Consider the following 12,247-nt stretch of genomic DNA (forward strand, 5'->3'; position numbering starts at 1 on the left):
GATCTGACTATGCACAGACAGTAGGCACGTTTGCCAAGGAACTGTTTTTGCACAATTACCTTCTAGAATTAGGCCACACTACACAGTCTGGGTATCTTCACATTGGCTCAGACTTTTCAGCAGAAACCCCTTACCTAGATCTGCATTCAGGCTTCGTAACACAACAGTAGCCAGTGTAGTGATGTAGTCAAAGAATGCCTTCACAAAGTTTGTCTGCCTGTTGCTCTCTGGCATTGATTGGACATGTTGGTCAAGAGTCCTCAGCAGGAGCTGTGTTTGAGTCCAAACCAGATGCTTCTCCAGCTCCACAGGTTTCAGAGAGGCCTGCTCCACTAAGGTGCCAAGCAGGCTCCCTTTAGAGTCTGGTTTAAGAAGACAGACATACATCCAAGATTCAAGTAAGTATTAGATGCCAGGAAGGAAAAGGAGGGGTGGAAATAAAAAAAAAAAGGGGTGATGGGAGAGAGAGAGATAAATGCTTTATCCTAGTTTCCTCTCAGTAATTACAGATCTCAGTCTGGGCATTATAATATTACTGAAAGCAAGAGAAATTTTGACAGCAGAAAAGCAAAAATAATTGCTTCATCTACACTAGTAATGATGCCTCCAACAAGTTAAAAATATATTAAGGCAGGTCTAAAATATTTCTAATTGTGTGTCATTAGCACATTAACTTATTTTAAAACACAACTATTGACCACTCTTTGTGCTCCATAACATTCAGCCCTTAGAGCTCTCCTAAATTTTTGCTCATCAAACATAAATACACTTTAAATATTTCACAAATACCTACATGCCACAGAAATGTGGTGAATGAAGGAAAAAAAACACCCTAAGAAAATACCCCAGTACTATATAATGAAGAAAGGTCTGAGAAAAGGCAACTGTGGAAGACTTCTTCAGAAAAGTATGAGACATTTTATGATAGCTGTATGGAAATTAGAAGGTACTAGTATGTTACAATAGTTTTACAAGTTATCTCCTTGTTAAAAAAAAAAAAAGATACACCTAATTACCTATCAGCTGTCATGTTAAAATACACTTTAAGAATTTCTTGCTAGAACTGAAGAATAGAGCAAATTATAACCTCTATTGTACACATTAATATTTTCCTTTCTTCTTTAGCAAGCTCACAATTTTAGCTCTGAAAACAAATCCTCAGAACATAAGAATTACAGATAAAATTTACATTTCACATTATGCTTCAGAAAAAAAATATTTATGCATATGTCAAAAAGCATTACTACTAGATTTATAGATGTTTTGACAGCCCAGACCAAACATTTAGATCCATTTGTCAGTCTTCATGATCACAAATAACTTACCCACAGAACATTCAACATGAGTCAGTGCTTTTAGGATTTGATCTAGATTTTGTGATAAAACAATTTCACTGATAATACTTTCTTCAGTCAAGGCAGGGTAGCAAGCTTGCAGAAGGTCCACAATACTGCATCGAAAATTACTCCCCATTTTATCATCTGAGACCTCTAAAATGAGGGAAAAAAGAAATAGCAACTGTAACAAAGACAGAAATAGTTCTGCTCACAGAACCAAAATTGTTCTGTAATACAATTAGTTTGCAAATTCAGAGTGTTTCATTTTATTTAGAATAGAGCTTGGGTGTCCCTTATTTTAATATAATATACTAATTTAATATAATACTAATATAATATTAGTATTATAATAATATACTATTATAATCACAGGATCACAGAATCACAGGATTGCTGGAGTTGGAAGGGACCTCTAGAGATCATCTAGTCCAACTCTCTCTCTATATATATAAAATATATATATTATTATAATAATAATACTAAGCTAAAAACCGGAAAGTTCTACTTTTCCATTGCAACAGAAGGTAAGAATTTGATTAAAGCACATTTCAACAGAAAATCTTATGAGCAAAACATAGCACCTGGCTTGGATTGCCCTTGTGATGTGCAGGAATAGTTGAGAATTTTACTTATTTGCTGGAGAACTGCTGGGAAACCCTTTACACCTTCAGAGTGTAGTAAAACAGTGTCAGGTCGGTGGCCTGGAAAAGTAATTGCACAAAAGGGGGACAAAGTAAAAGTTAGGAGTGGAAAAAGGAGAAACTAACATGGAAGTACAAAATAAGATTTAATTAAGACTCAAACGTTAGCACAAACAACACAGCATCAAAAGGCATGTTCCACTCCCAGGCCCATGTCAATAAACATAAAAATCAAAAGCCTACCCCAGGTTTCAAGTCTGTTGTACAATCTTCTTTCTGCTGTTTCCAAAAGCTGTTTGCATGTCTTCCACAGATGGCACTGAGTACAAGCTAGGTCAAATGCTGCCATTGCTGAAGGACTGAGGTCCTCAAGGACCGCCCTTAGAGGATCAGTGTGTTCCAGCTGGATGTTGCTGATCCAGAAGTTTTCTTGGAGAGTAGGGGCAAGACTTCCAGAAGTTGCAAGCAATTTATCAGTAACATCCGAGATGGAATAAAATACCATACCTACATTCATCAGCAAAACATACAATTGCTAATTAAACAGCATATTTATCTCAGATCCTGTCATGGGCAATTATTCTGTAATCCTTTAGGAAAATAATTCAATAGGTGGCCTGCTTCATGGATCAATGATTGCAGAATAGATAAAGCTAATTCGGCATCAACAGCAACTGTCAGCATTCTTAGTCTCCTTTCATGTCAAAGAACCACTGCATACTTTTCTGAAACATGGCTGCACTCATTAGGACAGAATTTAAACGGCTTTTTCCTGTTTTCCATTTCCCCCTCACCTAGAAAAACTGAAAAAACCCAGTCCTTACCAGCTGCTGCTGCATTCCCAATAGCTTGCAGTGTTGAACGGCCACTGCCAGATTTCTTGATGCCCCCAATGCCATCTGATGCTTGATTCTCAATACTGTGCTCCACCCTTGCCATTTCTCGTACCGCCTCTTGGTAGCGCTCCACGAAAACCAATTCACCATAGCAAGGTGAAGTATCCAGATTAAACATCAAAGCCACCTTTCAAAAATAAAAATAGATGTAATTACAGAACATGTCAAAAGATGTTTTCAAAGGTCAAAGAGCATTGGGGGGTTTTTAGAGGAGGTGAGGGAATCAAATAAAACAGATACTTTAACTGAAAAACATTCTCACAGACACAGCAGGCTGAAACATTTTTGGGTTTTGTTGTTTGGGGGTTTTTTTAGAGTTTTAAGTGCATGAAAACCAGGATATTGGAAACATTCTTCAACTATTTTTATAAAGCTCAGCTATTACTTGAATTAATTTTTGTAAACCACACCTTTCAGCATGACTCTTCATGTCTTCAATGCACCGTGTAACTAGAGAAATCTTATCAAGTTGGGCCTCCAAAATAAACTATTTTAAACAAATTCTTATTCAGCAAGGACTTCCAGGAATTTAAATACAGAGTAGATAAGCACAACTGTGCAAGTTTCAATTACCAAACCAGCAAGAGAACACAGACCTAGCTTGAATTCTTTTATTATCAGCAATACTGAAATTCAAAGTAACAAAGTAAAACAAAAGCTTCCTTTTGTCCTGTAAGTAGGGAAAAGATGAAGTGGCATGCTTGATGTCAAACAGAGCTAATGAGCTGAGCAGTAAAGCTGCTGCTAATTAAATGCTTAAATGACATTAACTGCTCTGATATCACCATCCAAAACTCAGCCAGGTGACACTGCTTTTTGCAGAGGATCCAATCATTAACACACCTGAAGATGTTTTTCAGTGCATCAGCCTGAAAGCCACACAGAGGAAAGGTATGCACAGCTGTGAGGGAGCAAAGGACTACTAATGTGCAGACTGCCAATTTAAAAGTCCTTCTGCTTGTTTTCAGTCCTATGCAATTAGCCTCAAAGCATATCTCCTCCAAAGAAATGTAATCACCACTTTGGCTCATGAATGCATTTGCACGTTCCTGCTGAGCTTACAACTGGCAGATTATCATGGTTTTGATTCACTGATCAGAGTAAGCAGTTCAGATGCTGCTTCCTCATGAGGCTTCACTTGAGCTCTTCATGTTCTTCATTCAGTTGAAACACTAAGCAGCTAGCTCTGACCAAATATTTTCATGCCTTGAGAACCCAGATTTTTACAGAAGGCTTTTTTATATAACAAGGAAAAAAAACCAACCAAAAAAACCACAAAAGTGAGCATCCTTGGGATGTTGGTTTGGAATATCTGTGCTCCTGAAATGACCTTTTCACTTGGAATGCAGATGCTTCAGCCCTATGCTTGCTAATGCAGAAGAAGCAGCTGGAATATCACCAGCTATCATGGCCACAAATGTCAATACCAAAGCAGATTTTCAATTGCACAAAATATTTCCAGCTCATTTACCTGATGGGCTTCTACAAAGTTTCCTCTCAAAACACAAGAAACTAATAGTGATTCTGGCGGTGCAAGCATCATAGGAATGAGGGGGTTTTGCTGCTGTGGTCTCACCCTGCTTTCCAAATCACTTGAGCCAGTCAGATTACTGGTACTTCCCTCTGCAAGATAATGGTATTAATCAGGCTGCTATTATGGAAAACACATTTCACCAGAAAACAGCCAACTATCAGATAAAAGCACTTCACATATTTAACACAGATACAGGAGCCGAGTCATGGCAAAGGTTTAGGGTAAACAGATCAACATCAGCACTTTTTTACAAATTCTTGTAATATTTCACTATTTGGTCAGAACTTTCAGTTTGGGTCTCTTTCAAATGTAACACTTTAGTGGCTACACAACATGAATACAATGCTAGGGCACTGGTTCCATAGGGATAGAGGGATAAGTTTAAGGTATTGGATTTATTAAATCAATTTAGCATGCCTCAGCATGTTTTAGGTTACATAACTACCAGTCAATTAAGCTTTTTTGATTGTTTGCACATCACTACATTGCACACTGTTTCCTGCCAGCCTAAAATATCGAGAAAAATCTAATCTTATTCCTGGAGTAGAGATTAAACAACTCCAATTAGAAAAAAGTCAGCAAAAAATGGGAGCTCTGAGAAGCAAAAAGTTCTAACTCTATCCTGCATAAAGCAGTAATTCACATTAACTGGTCAAGGAAATACTTCATCATGCACATTGACAAGAGAAAGCAATACTACTTCCGTGGTTTAATACCTGAGGTACTGGTGCTTAGCTCGCTACTTGTACTTTCTAATGACGGACTGGAAGTTCCTTCTTTCTCATCTAAAATAGAAACAAATCAAAACCAGCAAATTAAATGCACTTTTTCTAGACAAGGTAATTAAAACTTGCTGCAAATAACAGATTAGGCAACTGCAAAATATCTTCAAGACTATCTCATCAACATCGCTGATGCTGACGATAAATGCAAAACCTGCTGATTTGAAGAAAATGCTAGGCCTGAGATTTGTTGGGGATGGCTCATCAGTGACTCATGTCTGATACTTTGAACCTTCTTATTCTGGAATATCCCACTCCAAAAACATATGTACCTTTTGAAGGCTACATAGAAAAATGGTGAATCATAGAATATGCTGAGTTGGAAGGGACCCATCAGGATCATAGAGTCCAACTCCTGCCCCTGTGTACGGCACCCCAAGAATCACACCATGTGCCTAAGCGCATCATCCAAACGCTTCTTGAACTCAGACAGGCTTGGTGCTGTGAGCACGTCCCTGGGGAGCTTGTTCCAGTGCTCAACCACCCTCTGGGTGAAAAACCTTTTCCTGATAACCAACCTAAACCTCCCCTGATTCAGCTTCCTGCCATTTCCCCAAGTCCTGTCACTGGTCACAGGCATGAAGACATGGTTCCTGCCCATCTTTTGCCCTCATGAGGAAGCCATAGACTGCAATGAAGTCACCCTCAACCTCCTCTTCTCCAAACTGAATAATCCAAGTGACCTCAGCTGCTCCTCGTAAGTTACCCCGTCCAGACCCTTCACCATCCTCATGGCTCTCCTTTGGACACTCTCCAATAGCTTGATGTCCTTTTTATACTGCGGTGCCCAAAACTGAACACAGTATTCAAGATGAGGCCGTACCAGGGCAGAATAGAGCAGGACAATCACCTCCCTCGACTGGCTGGCAACACTTGCTTGATGCACTCCAGGACACGGTTGGCCCTCCTGGCTGCCAGGGCACACTGCTGGCTCATATTCAGTTTGCCATCAACAAGGACCCCAGGTCCCTCTCCTCCAGCCACTTGTTCTCTAGTCTGTTCTTAACATTACGGTTTTCTCGTCCCAGGTGCAGAATCTGGTACTTGTCCTTGTTAAACTTCATGTGGTTGGTGACTGCCCATCTCTCTAACTTGTTCAGGTTTCTCTGCAGGGCCTACCTGCCCTTGAGGGGCAGCTCCTCCCAGGTTTGCATCATCAGCAAACTTGAGTTGCGCATCTAAGTCATTAATGACGTTTTTGAAGAGGACTGGGCTTAGGATGGAGCCCTGAGGGAGCCCATTAGTGACTAGCTGCCAGCCTGATGTTACCCCATTGCTCTTTGTGCTTGACCTGTCAGTCAGCTGCTCACCCATCACATAATAGGCTTGTCCAGCTGTAATACTGGACACTTTGTCCAGGAGGATATCGTGAGAGACAGTATCAAAAGCCTTCCTGAAGTCCAGAAATATTACATCCACTGGCTTCCCTTGATCAGCTAGGTGGGTTATCTTGATTTGAAAGGAAATTGACAAGCAGGACTTTCCCCTTGTGAAGCCGTGCTGGCTGTGACTGATGACTGTGTTGTCCTCCAGGTGTTTTTCAATTACCTCCCAGAATAATCTTTTCCATCATTTTACCAGGCACTGAAGTTAAACTGACTGGCCTGTAGTTTCCAGGGTCCTCATTCTTGCCCTTCTTGAGTATCGGAACAACATTAGCCAGTTTCCAGTCAACTGCGATCTCTTCAGATTCCCAGGACCTCCCAAAAATTGTAGAGAAAGGCCCAGAAACGAAATCAGCCAGCTCTTTGAGGAATCTCAGATGGATCCCATCAGGCTCCATGGACTTGTAGGGATCTAACTGTAACACCAGATTCCACACAAGTTCAGGGTCAGCTAAGAGTTGATGCTTGTTGCAGTCATGATCCTCCAAGTTTTGGGTGTTGAGACCCCCTTGGTCCACCATCAGTGTTGAAGAGAGAGGCAAAGAATGCATTAAATACCTCTGCTTTGTCTACATCCCTGTTGATGACATGATCATCCTTATCCTGTAAAGGACTCATGTTGTTTCTACCCTGCCTTTTGCCTTTAATGCATTTGAAAAAACTCTTTGTCCCCCACAGTTCTGGCCCATTTCTGCTCTGTCGAGCTTTGGCTGCTCAAATTTTCTCACTACAGTGGTTAGCAGTGTCTCTGTATTCTTCCCACGTCACCTGACATAGCTTCCACTGAGCACACACCTTCCTTTTTTGCCTAATCTGCAAAAGCAGATCTCTGTTCAGCCAAGCCAGTCTTCTGCCTCATTTGCCTGGCTTCTGACATTTTGGGATTGCCTGCTCCTGTTCCCTTAGGAGGTGATGTTTAAAGAGCGACAAGCACGCACGAACCCCAGCACCTGCAAAAATATTCTCCCAGGGAACTTGACTCAGAAGCTCCACGAACAGCCTGAAGTCTGCTTTCCTCATGTCCAGTGTCCAAGTTTTGCTGGCAGTTTCCCTCTTGTCAATAGATTTTAAACTCAATTGATACATGGTCACTGTGGACATGACAACCTCTAATCTTCACTTCACTCACAACATTCTCTCTGTTGACAAGCAGCAGATCAAGAAGGGCACTATTCCAAGTTGGCTCCCTTATGACCTGTTTCATAAAGCTGACATCCAGGTGGTTTAGAAATCTTTTGGCGTGGGTTGTGCTAGCAGTATGTTGCTCCCAGCTGATTTCTAGCAAGTTGAAGTCCCCATAAGGACAAGTGTGGTTGACTTGGAAGCATCCCTTAGTTCCTCAAGGAATAGGTCATCAGCAACTCACCCTGGCCAGGAGGTCTATAGTATATTCCCACAATGACATCCGCATTATTTGTTTGTCCTTTGATTCTTACCCAAAGACCGTCAACCGTGCCATTGCCAACTGTGAGCTCCACAGACTCCAGCCCTTCCATTACATACAAAGCCAATCCCCCACCTCTTCTGCCCTGCCTGTCTCTCCTGAAGAGTCTGGACCCATCCAACAGGGCACTGCCAGCTTAAGCCAAAAATTCCTGTAAATTCGTATCAGAGATACTGTTGTGATGTTGTACTGGTTTGAGCTAGTTAAATAGCCAGCTCAGCCTTAAACCATGACAGATACAAATGCAAATATGCCAGTTATAGTGGAGGCAGGGAAGAACTGGTACTGCAGTTGCAAAGTTCTCCTCTGCCCCAAAGCAGACTATGTATAAAAAAGTTATTTCCTTACCAGAATTTAAAATTACTCATCTTTTAGTTGTGCAGGTGATCTTTAGGAAAAAAACCTAAATCCAAGTAGAACTGGACTAAGACACTTGAAGCCAGTTAGAAAATTAAATGAGTTCTCTACTCATAATCCATTAAATCTAGCTGCATTCAGCTATGAGCTCGGCAAAATTTCATGCATTTCGGAGATGTCTTCTCCAAGCCACTTTCTCAACCCACCTGTCTTGTACCTTTGGGATCTACTGCGTTTCTTAAAGCTGGAGCGCCTGATTGAAGTGCAGCATCTCCTGGAAGCTGCAATCTGCTGTTCTGTGAAACATTTAAACAAAACCATTACCAAAGAGATAGAAAGGCCATAAACACAGTTATTTGTTTACCTTACAGAATTTATCAGCACATCTACGTATGCAGAGGTATAACAGCAAATCTCCAAACGAAACACAGTTGATCTCAGATAAGAGCTTTTGCAGTAAAGTTTAAACCAGTACCTTGAAGCAATTTTGATGCAATTAAACTAATACTGTGTTTTTCACATCCACATACACTGTTGCTTGAGAGGTACTATAATTTCCACACACCACTGATGCGTACTAAGGGTCTTTTTCAACCTAAAAATAATTCTGTGATTCTAACTATACAGGAAAATAGGTACAGACCAACTATGTAAGCAGCTAGAAACAAGGCTAGAAGAGTAAGAAATAAAATAGCAAATGAGAGGGTTTGATTTGTCATTGAAGTTTTACCAAACAACTGGGTTCTTCAGTAATGCAGGGTAGTATGAACCCTGACCTGGCCAACAATTCTGGAAGTGAGCATGTAATGGAGGTGCCAGCCTTTGAGACAGAAAATCCAAGAGATATGCAATGTCAAGAAAAGCGGGCCACCTTTTCCCGAAAGATGCTCCCCAAACAGTTGTCAGAATTTGCCAGAAGTCATGACTCAAAAGTACAGAATCCCACAGAAAGCTGCTGCCTGTCCAATATAAACACTGTGGGCTACCTACCAAAACCTAAGTCCTATCACATCCCCTCCTTTATAGGAGCAGCCTTGAGAAATAGTTGAACACATGTTTGGAAACTTGGAACACTGAAGGTCCACACTGACCAGTCTTTCTAGGAACATGGATTTCACATCGTGTGAGATACACAGGCAACTACATCATGATAGAAGCAGAAATCTCAGAGTATCAGGTCAAACAAGTTATAAGACATGGAGAAGGGTGGGAAATAGGTTCCCAAGTGTGTTGTTTTAGCTACTCCTGAGGAGTGGTCTGCATCTCAGAATAATCCAGCTTCCTCTGATAAACGTTCTAAACATGTTTCCAGACCGGGCTAAATAAAAATTCTGTCCATAAAGGACACCACCATGTTCCTTTGTATCACTGCACTACCAACACAACTTGTGATAAAGGGGTAGGTGAAGGACAGGAAAATTGAAGCACTGTCCGCAAAGGGGAGGGGAAAAAGAAAAAGAAAAGCCAAACTTCCTGCTTTTAACAGAGATCACTCCTGTTGGAGAATGGTGCAAGAACCAGATTACCCCCAAACTAGGTCAATGTCCTGGTTTAAGCCAATTTTCCTGTCCTTGGAGTGACTGTCTCCTAATATCTGCCAAAATGTGCTCGCTCAGTAAGACATTCAGGGAATTTAGTCTTGAGACCACTGCCTGGACAGCTGTTACAGAACAATGCTGATGTATCAGAAAGTGTCAGATACAAAGTCTACCTGCATTTCTGTTACTCATCACCACCTTGTATCGCCAATGAGCTTCAGAAAGGTATTTGGAAAACTGTAACACACGACTTCCAAAGGCATCTCTGCTTGCAGAAAGATTCAAGCACTCAACAAGTTCCAGCTCTTCACGAAGCACATTACTGGAGTCCCATGGGAGAGAACTCTGAATTTCTTCCAGATGGTTGAGGAGCAATTTGAGGAAGGCATCCATGGCCACGTCATCCACTAAAAATCCAGTAACACCACTGGTGAAGTGTTTCAGATCCAGGTAGCTCAGCCTAGAGGATTCACAGCTTTTGCCACCCACCTTCAACCCATGAAGATCTTGGGTATCTGTGAGAACTGCCTGAGCAGCCAGCAGATGCCTTCCTAATTTCTTTTCAGCCTCTGTTAAGCGCTGTGGACTTCCTGAAGTGGAAGACCGCCGACTAGCACTGCCTTCTACATTTACAGTAGTACTCTTTTTGTCAAGGTCATCATCCTCTGCATAGTCCTCAGGTAGAAGAGTCTCTGTATGGAGGTCACTGTAGGAAACAAAAAGCAAGGAGAAGATGTTCTCCAAAACCTCCAAGCGCAGAGGAGCAGGAACACTCTTTAAGAACTGCTGACACTTCACAAGGTACTGAGGAAATACTGAAGAGCAATCTGTATAATAAAAACAGAAGTAAAGAACACTTAAAATATTTTCCAGGAGATCCTTCCTCCTACCTTTGCCCTTTAAGAACATTGTAGAAGAGAGAACAGTCCCAGCGGCTCAGAGCCTATCAGTCCTCCACATTTCAAGTAAATACATATTCAACATTTTACATTTAAAAAGGTAGTGTGCCTTCTCTCAGTAATGCAAATTACCAACTTGTGCAATGACATGCAAACTTGGATTACACTCATTTTAGCCATTAAATCAGTTCTGGTTCTAGAAAATCACAAGCTACTACAAAAGCATCTCAGCCACTTCCACCCTATGTCTAATTATCACCTTGTTTTCGCACTAATTTTTAATACAATTACCTCACATCTTTAGAATGGGGCAGGTAACTTATTCAAACTTACTATTACTAAAGGTAACAGCAGCTTAAATAAATGCCATTATACTTATTTGCAAAGACTTCAGCGCCCACTGAAAAAAATAATTACATGTACACAGGGTGCAATATTATCCCAACACTCAGTGATAATTCAGAATCCAGCAAATGGAGAAACACAAGCTACTGAACCTAAGAAAGGAGGCCAATCACCTGCTCGTTCTCCAGAAGTCGTGTCTTCAGGGATATCACCAAGGAGGTTGCGTATGCAATCTTTGCACTTGGAATGCTTGTGTGAGTTGACACAGAGAGCATAGATAGCATACTTCATGGCACAGAACGCTCGAAAGAGTGCTAGGTTGCGCTGCTGACTCAGGGTGCTAGGGAGTGTTGCTGCTGTGGATGGAAATAAGGGTGGTGAGCAGGTAGGAGGTAGACAAGAAAAAAAAGTTAATTTTCTCCTGCCGTTACCATACAGCAACACTTTTAGGGTCTTTCTTCCCCAGTGTCACCTCCACCTCAGTTTTGCTCATTTCACTGTTACCCCACAACACTTTTTAAAAAAAAAAACCACAATAAATGAGCACAGAGAAGTCAGGCCTGATAGGGAAATTTCCTGTGAAGTTGTGTTGCAGGACCTGGCTATAGCAACGTATGATCAGAATCTGCTCATGATAAGTCTCATTAGAGGCATGTGGTTAAGCTACACTGCTGCATTTCCAACACAGGGACAAATCCTGTCTTGTTTGAGCATCTTAGGATTCTGTGTTCTAACACACAGTAGGTAAGCAGGGAGATAGCATAGACTGGCTATGACCGTGGTGAGAACAGAGTACCACCACCTCTACAGATTTGCCATAAAAAATAGATATCACAGTTCCGTTTTATCTACAATGGCTGGCCACATAGATCATACACAGTCCCACAGCTTTCTTCATACCTTTATGATAAAGGCAACTTCGAGAAGTACTACAACCACTACTTATCCCTTTTGCTTTTTTTTGAGGAAAGAAGGCATCACATGCCAGAGTGATGGCCACTTCTTACTGCAACAGAAGATCATAGCTGCAAATAATGTACAAGTTGCATCATTATCCCCTTAACCCAGGAAGACAATATAGAGCCATAT

General features: G+C 41.2%; 1 protein-coding gene across 6 annotated transcripts in view; it reads right to left on the minus strand.

Annotated features, from left to right (window-relative positions):
• Positions 1 to 12,247, minus strand: part of ZFYVE26 (zinc finger FYVE-type containing 26) — a 53,499-nt gene that overhangs the window by 28,163 nt on the left and 13,089 nt on the right. For all 6 annotated transcript variants that reach the window (XM_051620199.1, XM_051620200.1, XM_051620198.1 and 3 more), the window contains 10 exons: positions 11,332 to 11,514; positions 10,088 to 10,741; positions 8,583 to 8,672; positions 5,125 to 5,193; positions 4,346 to 4,497; positions 2,803 to 3,001; positions 2,222 to 2,485; positions 1,919 to 2,038; positions 1,326 to 1,490; positions 135 to 362 (listed from right to left, as the gene is read on the minus strand). In XM_051620199.1, coding sequence (XP_051476159.1) covers positions 135 to 362; positions 1,326 to 1,490; positions 1,919 to 2,038; positions 2,222 to 2,485; positions 2,803 to 3,001; positions 4,346 to 4,497; positions 5,125 to 5,193; positions 8,583 to 8,672; positions 10,088 to 10,741; positions 11,332 to 11,514 — 2,124 coding nt within the window. The remainder of the gene's footprint in view (positions 1 to 134; positions 363 to 1,325; positions 1,491 to 1,918; positions 2,039 to 2,221; positions 2,486 to 2,802; positions 3,002 to 4,345; positions 4,498 to 5,124; positions 5,194 to 8,582; positions 8,673 to 10,087; positions 10,742 to 11,331; positions 11,515 to 12,247) is intronic.

The sequence above is a fragment of the Apus apus genome, chromosome 5 (assembly GCF_020740795.1).
Source record: "Apus apus isolate bApuApu2 chromosome 5, bApuApu2.pri.cur, whole genome shotgun sequence".
NCBI classification, from domain to species: domain Eukaryota; kingdom Metazoa; phylum Chordata; class Aves; order Apodiformes; family Apodidae; genus Apus; species Apus apus.